Raw genomic sequence first — 12,636 nt, forward strand, 5'->3', positions numbered from 1 at the left:
CTTTGAGGCTGCTGTTGATTTCTCTCCATCCAGTCAGATATTTTTGTTGTTGTTCTTTCTGGCTGTCTTCTGTTGTTGAACCCTTTGCCTGCTTAATTGCTTCAGGGTAGAGTGATTTCTCAGATTGCCTCAACTTTTCCATTAACAAGAATATCAGCCCATATTTATGAGACATAATTAATTGATACCAGCTTCAAAGAAGGAAGCTAACTTAGCCTTGACCTTTCAGATCACCAGAACGTTTTTGTCACCAGGGCATTGTGCAAATTGGGAAATAAATAAAAGTGTCCTTTTTAAGCAGATGAAGTACAAAAAGTTTCTCTTCAGGTGGATGAATTTTTAAAAATGTCCCTTTTCCATTGGTGAGGAAGCCTGGGGACCTGGCCTGAACGGGCACTGGATTTTAGACCCTCCTACTGGTGTTTAGGGTACAACCACATAAATGCTTGCAGCAGCTGGGGTTGCCATACCACCTGTATTTACAACAGACAGACAAACAAACAAACAAAAAACCCATAGACTTTGTGGCTGCTGCTTTGCTTCACAATTTCCAAATTTTGGGTCTCGGAATTCTTAAGACTACACTCTCCATACCAGTTACTTCTTGTTTTGTTTCCATGCCTACCCATTTTTTGATAGCTCTATTGAAGTGTAATTTACATACCATAATATTTATCCCATTGTCAGAATTCAGTTCAATGATTTTTAATAAACTTCAAGCTTGTACAAATATTGCTACAGCCTAGTTCTAGGACATTTCCATCACCCTAGTTCTAGGACATTTCCTTTGTGCCCATTTGTAATCAGTTCCTGCTCCCATCCCCAGCCCCAGGGAATCATTGATCTGCTTTCTATCTCTGTAGATTTGCCTTTTCTGGAAATGTCACATAAATGGGATCATATCTTCCTTTTGTTTCTTTGTCCTGCTGATCTAATAGGGGTTCTAATCAGTGCTCATTTGCAACAGCTGATTGTTAGTCGTCCACTTCTATTGCTACTACAAACCCTTACTCCTCACCCCTTTCTTTCCATTCTGCCTCATCATTCAAACGTGCTCTTTTATCTCCCATCTTAGAACACTCTCCCTTGTCCAACATTGCCTCCAGCCACCATGCTATTTCCTGGGCCATTTCTGAGCCCAACTTCTCAAGATTTGACTTCATGTATTCATTGCACTCTCTCCTGTGAACCCTCCTTTTTTGTTTTTGTTTTTATCTTTTTAATATAATATTTTATATGAATAAAAGAACACTAAAAAGAATGATGTGTATATGCAAGCTTTAAGGCATAGCCATATAATGACTACCTAACACCTGTGACACTCCCCTTCTACCAGTGTCACAGACAATGGAACCCATGACTCAAAGTATCTAAAATCTCTTACTCATCTCTACAATTATTTTTGGTCATCTTTGGTCATTTCTAGTCACTTTAATTACACTTTTAAATAAGGTATCTGGGCTAAATTGTCTTTGAAATCCATTACATTGATAAAATTCTCTGATTACTAATGAGAGATTAAATTTTTGTTTAGAAAGCATTACAGAAGATTTGTGGCTTGCATTGTTGAATATTACTGTAATTTATTTTATTATGAAGCCTTGGCTGAGAGCATGACATACAGTTATAACATCATTTCCACAGGAAATTTTTTCTACTTTGTATTAATTTGCTTCAGATGCTGTTGTTGTTTTCCTGAATTTTTGAAACTGAAAGCTAGACTTCCTGTAATGTTCTTCCCCTCCTTTAAACTTGGGATGGAATTCACTTAACCAGTGCCCCACAGGAGGCATGGATGTCAGTTATCATTACAACTTAATACTGATTACCACTTAAATATTTAATTAATGTAATACTTGACACTTAGGGAGAAGCTATTTATAATCATCAAAACCAGGCCTTTGTTTTCTTCTTTTATGCCTGGTGTTTAGAGCATTCCTGTTGTAACATAGGTTGGGAATGGGCTTGCATAAAATTGAAAAACACCCCCCTCCAACACCTACCTCAAAACAGAAAGAGTTGCATAGAATATTGATTAGTGATGGATATTTAAAATATTTGTAATCACACTGGTTGATGTTCTAAACTATATTTTTATGAGCATTCATTGCATTTTTAGAAGTTTGAAATATTTTCTTTTTTTATTTATTTTTTTTATTGAATCAAAATGGATTATACATATTTTGGGGGTTCAACACTGAGATATGTTGATCAAATCAATATTACTAGCATATATATTGTTATAAATCATAACTGCTCTTTTTACCCCTTGTCCAATCTCTCCCCATTCCCCTCTCCTCTATAATTACCCTAGATTTCTTCTCTCCTTCTGAAAGAATAATGGTTACTCTGTTGATTTGTTGCCTAGATGATCTGTCCAATGCTGAGAGGTGCGACAGGTCGCCCAATATTATTATAGAGCAGATGCTGCTTCTGTCACTCTGGAATGGGCTTTGTGGAGAGAGACATCCTCTTCCTTTCTTTATCTCTGCTGGTGACTCTCCTTGTGTTAATGCACTCCAGTGGCTGGCGGACCCTCTGTGTGGTGGTTGTGGCATCTAGCCACTTTCACGGCAGCCATGGTTATTGTGGTGGCTGTGGTGGGCCACCCACATGGAGGTGATGTTTTGGCATGCTCCTTGGTGCTGGCAGTGTGCCTGGTTGTGGGTTGTATCTGGACATGCATCGGGTCTCCGGGCGAGCCCCAGGGCACTGGCACAGTGTGCCTGGTCATGAGAGGGGGATCTGGTCCCCTTCTCCATGCATTGGGTCCCCAGGTGGGCCCTGAGGTGCTGGTGTGGTGTGCCTGGTTGTGGGAGGGGAGTCCAGTCCCCTTCTCCATGCCTCAGGTCCCCAGGCAGGCCCTGAGGCACTGGTGTGGTGTACCTGGTTGTGGGAGGGGAATCTGGTCCCCTTCTCCATGCCTCAGGTCCCCAGTTGTGGGAGGGGGGTCTGGTCTCCAGATCCATGCCCCAAGCCCCAGGGTGTGGCCATGAGGTGCTTGCGGTGTGCCTGGTTATGGGGGGCAGGTCCGGTCCCTGGTTCCATACCTTGGGTCACTGGGCATGCCCTGATGAACTGGCACAGCGTGCCTGGTTGTGGGAGGGGGTTCCGGTCCCCTTCTCCATGCCTCAGGTCCCAGGGCAGGCCCCATGGTGCTGGTGCGGTGTGCCTGATTCTGGGAGGGGGATCCAGTCCCCTTCTTCATGCCTCGGGTCCCCAGGTGGGCCATGAGGTGCTGGCATGTTGTGCCTGGTTGTGGGAAAGGGGTCTGGTACCCTTCTCCATGCCCTGGGTGAGCCCCAGGGTGCTGGCATGGTGTGCCTGGTTGTGGGAGGGGGGGTCTGTTTCCCTTCTCCATGACTCGAGCCCTCTGGTGGGGCCCGAGGTGCTGGCGTGGCGTGCTTGGTTGTGGGAGGGGCGTCTGGTACCTGGCTCCATGCCTTTGGTCACTGGGTGGGTCCCATGGTGCTGGCGCAGTGTGCCTGGTTGTGGGAGGTGGGTCTGGTCCCCTTCTCTATGACTCGATGCCATTAAAACAATAGTGTGTAAAAGCAGACATTCGTTTTTCTTGGACCCTTATTTTACTTCATGAATGCACTCTAGGAAATATGGTGTCTTTTTAAATCAGTTCCAAGTAGATCAAAAGTGGCTGACCATTTTCCTGTGGAGCTGGTATAAGTCTGACAGGAAAACAATGGGAAGATGATCTCTTCTCCCCCATAGGATAGGCCAAAGAGAGAACAGAGCCCAGTTGAGAGTTGTGTGTTCACATGAAAGATACGTGCCAGCTAAGGGTATTCTCGGCTCCTTACTTAGTCAGTCTCTGCCATTAGGAAACTCACATATTCTCAGTTTTTACTCTGAAAATGCCTTATGCTTATGGCTTTAGATTCTGTAAAACTAAATCTATTTGAACAAAGTTGTTGTGCTTTTTCTTCTACCTAAAATTAAAAGAAACCATCAAGCCTGTCTTCTATTTGGGTGAGTGAGTGAAGATTTACTGACTCCACAAATGGACTCTACAGAGGGGATGTATTGTCTCATGGGCCTGTGAAACATCTTATAGGTGTGCCTATTTTGAAATACATTCCACTGATTAGTGAGGCTGTAGATCACCAGATTGTCTGATTCCTCCTTGTTCACTTAGAACTTTAATTAGTTTGCTCCGCCCTTATTTACAATACCAATTGCCTTACAGAAACCTTTCTTTAATTTCAGGCTCCTTTTTCAGTTGCCACAAATTCTGAAATAACAAGATTCCTTTCACTGAGGTTTAATTTATATTAGTCTTACACCTTACTCATCATTGCATTTGGTTTAAAATGATAAGAAAAATTAGTCTGACTTCTTTATTACATGGCTTTTGATGGGATTTTATTAAAATCTTAACTGCTTTAGATAAAGACTAAAAAACATTTCTTCATGAACTACAGAGTGCAGTTCAGATCAGTGGTAATAGTCAAAGATAAAGTTTGGTTTTATAGATTAACTCTCTTCTATTAAACGTGATTGTCAGCCTGAAATACTTAAGAATTTACTTAATTGAGTTTTCTTAGTTGTGGAAGAGAAAACAATGATGTTTTAAATTTTAAAAAATGTTCAGAGGTCTTATGCTTTCAATTCTTCAAAGTGTGTGTACGCCTAAAAGGCATTTCTTGTGATTGTGATGCTTCTTGTTTGGATTATGACAGATGCATCAATTGTATATCACTTCGTAATGTTATTGTATTTCTGTGCTGCATTTTTCCCATTTAAGCTATAAAACCTTCAAGATGAACAGAGAGGACAGTGACTATAGTCTCTCCTCAAGGCCGTCATGAAGGCTGATGTTTTGTATGAGTAAGAATTTCTGTGTTTCATTTCACAGGTGGGGAGCATTAAGCGGGAAATGACCTTCACATTTCAATCAGAGGACTTAAAACGTGACTCTAGTAAAAAAATGTCTCTTCAACACTTGTTCCCCTTGGCCGTGGGGGAAGATATGAAAACAGCAGACACCAAAAAAGCCAGCTGGGTCCTTGACCATGAAAAAGAAAACACTCGCTCCATCTGTCTTCTTGAGCAAAAACGAAAAGTTGTTTCTTCCAGTATCGATGTTCCTCCAGCAAGGTAAGGGAACATTAGATCATATATGTGTCTGCCCTAGGAAGTTGGTGGAGCTCATGCACAATCTCTGCCATATCACTCTTCAGTTCGTAGACTTACAAAGCGTTTTCTGCCGAAACTTTTTTTCTGTTGCTTGCATGGTGGCCCTGCTCTTCAGAACTGCCTTTAAACCTGCTGTATTTGGAACTACTGTAGCTCTAGAAAAGAATGTTCTATTAGATTTTGGTAAATGAATAATAAAGAGCAAAAGAATAAATGCAAAAAGAAATAGAAGGAATCATGAAATGTAGGACAGAACATAGCCACTTCAATGCAAGTATCCTCTTTTGGTCAGTTGGCAGACTGTGGCTGCAGGCCAAATTCAGCTACTGACCTGTTTTTGTGTGGCCTGCAAGGTGGGCATGGTTTTACATTCTTAAAGGGTTAAAAAAAAAAAAAGAAAAGAAAAATACATGACAACCTTAGATGGCCTGCAAAGCCTAAAATATGTATTTTTAGAAAGTTTGGTGATTCTTTGTTTATATCATGGTGATCTTTTAAGACAAATCTGCCTTAAAATTTGGCCAAGAGGGTTTATCTGAAATAAGAAAAGGCCTTTATCGCATTATAATTTTATTTAAGCCACATGTGGTAGCACTGAACCAAAGGACAATATTACGGCAAAATGACAATGGAGCAGTAGTACAATGTATACGTTATACCTGTTACTTATTTTCTTGCTTATCATTTGTCTCAGTTAGGCAGGGATTTTAGTCCATTTTGTTCATGATGTATCTCTAGGACTAGAACAATGTTTAATTATGTTCTGTGGACTCAATAAATATTTGTTAGATGAAGGAAAGGAAGGAAATTCTGTAGCATAAAAGGTTGCTTATTTTTAATATGCATACATATTTTGTTGCCAAAAATCATTTATGATGAAACTTTATAAGCAATTGTTTGAGAAATCCTGCATTTTTCATGCCGCTAACTAGGAAAACAGTATCTTTGAAAAAGAAATGAATGTTTCTTTCTACCTGTTGCCTTTTTATTATTAGAATTTCATTTCTTTCCATGTTAAAGCAAAAGTACCTTCTCTGGAAAATTACATATTATTCTGTCCTGCTACCAAATTTGTCAGACTTTCTAAAATTATAGGCCTTTTTGTTTGCCTTAATCTTTAATTGGAAATTTTCGTATATTTATTACTTCTGTTTAACTACTTGGACTTATTTGCTTTTCTACTTTTTTCATATAAAGCACATGTTAAATTATTTCGGATTAGTGTCTTTTACTGTGGCTTTGTTGTGAAATGTTTTACCACGCCTTGAAGCTGGTAGGCACCTCAATTCATATCTGTTATTTGGTTGACTCATAGGAAAAATGACATGGTAACAATTTGAAAAGTCAAGAGCTATGCTTTTATTTTCTTCCTAAGCTTGCATAGCAAAAATTAGACTTCCCAGTGTCAGATAGTTTAGTGCCAACTTGCAATTCTATAGGACCTACTCTACATAAAATTTTCATTAGACCATTGTATATGTTAAAAGACCTGGAATTAATCATTTCAAATTGCCATAGATTGTTTTAGGTATACCTTTATTCTTTAATTTCACCCCACTTACAGTAGTTTCTGGGGAAAATAATGAAAAGGGGTGGAAGGAAAATGTTTTCTGACTTCTCTGAATATTGTGGAGTAATTTTCCACTTTCTCAAATTTGCTGAATGTACTTAAAAGTACATGAGTCAAGCCAATGTTATTGTGAGATTCTTAAACAGTGTAGGGAAATTAATTAGGTTTTAAATCCATTAATGAACAGCAAAAAGTCCCTAATGACAAGGAATAATTTAGATGTATTAATCTATTATAGGAAATACTACTTAAAGCCTCACTGGGGTCTACACTAACGCACTTGTTTTCATCGCTGTAGTAAAAGAATTTAAAATCATCACAAATAGGAGGGTACTTCATAAAGTTTGTGGAAAAGTAGAATTAAAAGATAATACAAATCCTTCCGTGAACTTTTTGAAGTACTCTTTTCTTTCTGTTTATTAAGGAGAAGTGTAATTATATCTATTGGCAGTATACAAGTGAGCTTTGAGTAAATCTACAGTATAATGAAATGTATTGGTATAAAAAATCTATGTATCTATATCTTATCAAATATATATTATGTATAATCAATATTTGTATGTATGTACGTGTGTCTGTATGTGTGTATCTATCCACATGATTATTGTGGTTTATTCTCCTAAATCCAGATATTATGTTTTGGCCAGTTCTTAGAGAGGCTGGATAACCATTTTAGGCCATTTAGGAATTTTAGAATTCCTCAACAGTTTAAAATCAGTTCCCTGTAATGTTTCTCACTTTTGTTCCTTATTCTCAGAGTAGCTAAGAACTTTACTCACTGTGGTGTGTAAAATGAAACTTGAAGTTTACTTTCTTCTTTTTTTCTTTTATTGAAGCATAATTGATTTTACATATCTGTGGGGTACAGTGTTGAATATCAGTACCTGTGTTCAATATGTGATGTTCAGATTGAGATAATCACTATAGTTATCATTGCACAATGTAATCATTTTTTGTGGCCTTTTACCAATTTCTCACTAATCACCTTCCCTTCCCCCTTTCCCTCCTCTAGTGACCTCAATTCCATAGTTCCGTCACTACTTTTGAAACGAAAATCAACTACATTGTATATTGATAAATTAAAATAAAATTTTTTTAAAGTTCAGGAATTATTGTGATTGATGTATCTTTCTTTCTTTTTTTAATTTATTTTTAATTTTCTTAGCTCCCACTTATGAGTGAGGATATGCAGTATTTTTCTGTGCCAAGCTTATTTCACTTAACATAATTTTCTCTAAGTTCATCCATGTTGCTGCGAATGGCAGAATTTCATTCTTTTTTGTGGCAGAGTAATATTCCATTGAGTATATATATAACATTTTCCTTACCCAGTCATCTGTCGATGGACATTTAAGTTGATTCCCACTCTTGGCTATTGTAAATAGAGCTGCAGTAAACATGGGAATGCAGGTGTCCCTTCATCATGGTGATTTCCATTCCTTTGGGTATATACCCAGCAGTGGGATTGCTGAATCATATGGCAGTTGTATCTGCAGTTGTTTTCCACAATGGCTGCACCAATTTACAGTCCAACCAACAATGTAGGAGGGTTCCCTTTTCTTCACATCCTCATCAGCATTTGTTATTCTCTCTTTTTTGATAATAGCCAGTCTAACTGGGGTGAGATGGTATCTCAGTGTGGTTTTGATTTGCATTTCCCTGATACTTAGTGATGTTGAGCATTTTTCATGTGTCTGTTGGCCATCCATACATGTTCCTTTGAGAAATGCCTATTCCACTCCTTAGCCCATTTTTTAATCAGGTCATTTTTCTACTGTTAAGTTATTTGAGTTGCTTGTATATTTCAGGTATTAGTCCTTTCTTGGATGCATAGTTTGCAAATATTTTCTCCCGTTCTGTAGGTTGTCTTTTCATTCTGTTAATTGTTTCTTTGCTGTGCAGAAGCCTTTTAGTTTGATATAAACCCATTTGTTTATTTCTTCTTTGGTTGCCTGTGTTTGGGGGGTCTTATTCATAAAGTTTTTGCTTAGTCCTACTTCCTGAAGTGTTTCCTCTGTGTTTTCTCTTGGGAGGTTTATAGTTTTGGGTCTTATGTTTAAGTATTTAACCCATTTTGAGTTGATTTTGGTATATGGTGAGAGGTACAGGTCTGGTTTCATTCTTCTACATATGAATGTCCAGTTTTTCTAGCACCATTTGTTGAAGAGGCAGTACTTTCCCCAATGTTTGTTCTTGGTGCCTTTGCCAAAGATCAGTTGACTGTAAGTGGGTTGATTCCTGGGTACTCCATTCTGTTCCATTGGTCTGAGTGTCTCTTCTTATGCCACTACTATGCTCTTTTGGTTACTACAGCTTTGTAGTATAATTTGAAGTCAGGTGTAGTATTATGCCTCCAACTTTATTATTATTATTATTACTAGTAGTAGTAGTCGTCATCGTCGTCGTCGTCGTCGTAGTAGTAGTAGTATTTTGCTCAGGATTGCTTTGGCTATTCAGGTTTTTTTATTGTTCCATATGAATTTTAGGATTGTTTTTTCTATTTCTATTAAGAATGTCATTGATATTTTAATGGAGATTGCACTGAATCCATAGATTGCTTTGGGTAGTATGGATATTGTCACAATGTTTGTTTTTCCAATCCAAGAGCATGGAATGTCTTTCCATCTTTTGTGTCATCTTTAATTTCTTTCAGTGGTGATTTGTAGTTCTCATTGCAGAGATCTTTCACCTCCTTGGTTAAATTGATTCCTAGGTTTATTTTGTCTTTTGTTTTTCTTTCCTTGTTTTTTTTTTTTTTGGCATGTGTGTGTATGACTATTGTAAATGGGCTTGCTTTCTTGATTTCTTTTTCTGCTAGTTTGTTACTGGAGTATGCAAACTCTACTGATTTTTGCATGTTGATTTTGTATCCTGCAACTTTACCAAAGTTGTTTATCAGCTCTCAGAATTTCTTGGTAGAGTCTTTAGGTTTTTCCATATATAAGATTATGTCTTCTGCAAACAGGGACAGTTTGATTTCATCTTTTCTGGTCTGGATATCCTTTATTTCTCTCTTGCATGGTTGCTCTGGCTAGTACTTCCAATACTATGTTAAATAGGAGTGGTGAGAGTGGGCGCCCTTGTCTTGTTCCTGATGATATTGGCAGTGGGTTTGTCATTTATGGCTTTTATTGTGTTGAGATCCTTTCCTTCTATACCTAATTTGCTAAGAGTTTTTAATCATGAAGGGATGTTGAATTTTGTCAAATGCTTTTTCTGCATCTGTTGAGATAATCATGATTTTTGTCTTTGAGTTTCTCGATGTGGTGTATCACATTATTGACTTGCCTATGTTGAACCATCTTTGCATCCCATTCATCCCAAGATGAATCCCACTTGATCATGGTGTATAATTTGTTTGATAAGTTGCTGTATTCTGAATGCTAGTATTTTGTGGAGGATTTTTGCATCTATGTTCATCAGAGATATTGGCCTATAGTTTTCTTTTTTGTTGTTGTATCTTTGTCTGGTTTTGATATCAGGGTGTTGCCGGCCTCATAGAATAAGTTTGGGAAAATGGCCTCTGTTTTAATTTTATGGAATAGTTTGGAGAGTATTAGTATTAATTCCTCTTTAAAGGTGTGGTAGGATTGAGCACTAAAGCCATCTGGTCCTGGGCTTTTCTTTGTTGGGAGACTGCTGATTACTGCTTCAGTCTCATTGCTTGTTATTTGTCTGTTCAGGTTTTCTATTTCTTCTTGATTCGGTCTTGATAGTTGTACGTGTCCAAAAATTCGTCCACTTCTTCCAGGTTTTCAAATTTGTTGGCATATAGTTGTCTATAATAGTATCTAATGGTTCTTTGTATTTCTGTGAAATTGGTTGCAATTTCTCCTTTTTTATTTCTGATTTTTGTTTTATGGGTCTTCTTTTTTTTTTTAAACCTAGATAATTGTTTGTCTATTTTGTTTATCTTCTCAAAAAACCAACTTTTTGTTTTATTGATCTTTCGTATCATTTTTGGGGTCCCTTTCATTTAGTTCTGCTTTGATATTAATTGTTTTGTTCCATCTACTAATTTGGGGATTGGATTGTTCCTGTTTTTCTAGTTCTTTGAGGTGTAGCATTAGGTTGTTTATTTGAGATCTTTCTATTCTTTTGATGTAAGCGTTTATTGCAATAAACTTCCCTTTTATTTGTACTTTTGCAGCATGTTACAGGTTTTTGTATAATGTATCTATTTTTATTAGTTTCAAGACATTTTTTGATTTCCATTTAATTTCTTCTTGGACCCATATGCTGTTTAAAAGAATGTTGTTTAATTTCCATGTATTTGTATAGTTTCCAGAGTTTTCCTTGTTATTGATTTCTAGTTTTAATCTGTTGTGGTCTGAAAAGGTACTTGAAGTGATTTCAGGTTATTTTAAATTTGTTGAGACTTGATTTGTGGCCTAACATGTGGGCTATCATGGAGAATGTTCCATGGTGCTAATGAGAAGAATATATATTCCGTAATTGTTGAATGAAATGTTTTGTAGATGTCTTCCAGGTCCAGTTAGTCTCGTGTAGTTTAAATCCTGTGTTTCTCTGTTGAGTTGTTGCCTATATGATCTGTCCAATGCTGACAGGGGTGTTCAGGCCCCCAGCTATTTTCATTTCAATATCATGTCTATTTTTAGGTCTCATAGTGTTTGCTTTATATATCTGGGTACTCTGGTGTTGGGTACATATACCTATATGATTGTTATGTCTTCTTGCTGGATAGATCCCTTTATCATTATATAGTGGCCTTCTTTGTCTCTTTTTATGGTTTTTAAAGTCTATTTTATTCTATATAAGAATAGCTAATCCTGCTCGTTTTTGGTTTTCATAGGCTTGGTATATCTTTTTTTCCATCCCTTCACTATTAGTCTGTATGTGTCTTTACAGGTGAGATGAGTCTCTTGAAGACAGCATATAGTTGGGTCTAGCTTTTTAATAAAATCAGTCTATGTCTTTTGAGTGGGAAGTTTAATCCATTTACATTTAGGGTTGTTATTGAAAGGTACAATCTTACTTCTGGCATTTTTTTCAGTTTTTGTTTGGGTGTTTTAAATATCTTTTGTTCCTTTCTTTCCCTTTTATTGTTTGCCTTTGATTTTGTTGATTTATATTTTTTGAGGTGGTAAGATTTAGTTTCTTTCTCTTTCTTGTTTGCATTTCTGTTCTACCAATGGGTTTTGTTCTTTCTCGTGTATTCATGGTAGTGATTATTGTTTTTGAGATTCTAGATGCAGGACTCCCTTGAGGATTTCTTGCAGGGCTGGTCATACAGCAGTGAACTCCTGGAGTTTTTGTTTGTCTGGGAAATACACTATTTCTCCCTCATTTCTGAAAGGTAGCTTTGCTGGGTATAGTATTCTTGGCTAGCAGTTTTTTCCTTTTAGTATTTTGGACATATCATCCTTTTCTTCTGGCCTGTAGAGTTTCTTTTGAGAATTCTGCTGTTAGTCTGATGGGGACTCCTTTATAGATGACTCGGTGCTTTTCTCTTGCTGCTTTAAGGATTTTATCTTTGTTTTGAGCTTTGCCAGTTTGACTATAACGTGTCTCAGAGAGGACCTTTCTGGATTGAATCTGTTTGTGGGTCTTTGAACCTCCTGAATCTGAAGGTCTGTGTCTCTTTCTATACCTGGGAAGTTTTGCGTTATTATTTTGTTGAATAGGTTTACAATGCCTTTTCTTTTCTGCTCCCCTTCTGGAACACCCATGATTCAAATGTTTGTGCACTTAAGGTTGTCTGCTAGTTCTCTTAGATTTTCTTCATTTTTAAAAATTCATTTTTCCTTTTCGTTGTCCAGCTGGGTTATTTCAAAAAGATCATCTTTGAGATCAGAAATTCTTTCTTCTGCTTTCTCTAATCTGCTGCTTGAGATCTTAGTTGTGTTTTTCATTTCATTGAATGATTCCTTCAGTTCCATGGGTTCTGCTACTTT

General features: G+C 37.4%; 1 protein-coding gene across 1 annotated transcript in view; it reads left to right on the plus strand.

Annotated features, from left to right (window-relative positions):
- The first annotated feature begins 4,876 nt into the window (after nt 1–4,876).
- Nucleotides 4,877–12,636, plus strand: part of ZNF704 (zinc finger protein 704) — a 166,527-nt gene continuing 158,767 nt past the window's right edge. Inside the window, exon 1 of the mRNA XM_008572809.1 lies at nt 4,877–5,112. Coding sequence (XP_008571031.1) covers nt 4,892–5,112 — 221 coding nt within the window. The 5' untranslated portion in view covers nt 4,877–4,891. The remainder of the gene's footprint in view (nt 5,113–12,636) is intronic.

This window comes from Galeopterus variegatus, unplaced genomic scaffold, assembly GCF_000696425.1.
Source record: "Galeopterus variegatus unplaced genomic scaffold, G_variegatus-3.0.2 Scaffold838, whole genome shotgun sequence".
Classification (NCBI taxonomy): Eukaryota; Metazoa; Chordata; class Mammalia; order Dermoptera; family Cynocephalidae; genus Galeopterus; species Galeopterus variegatus.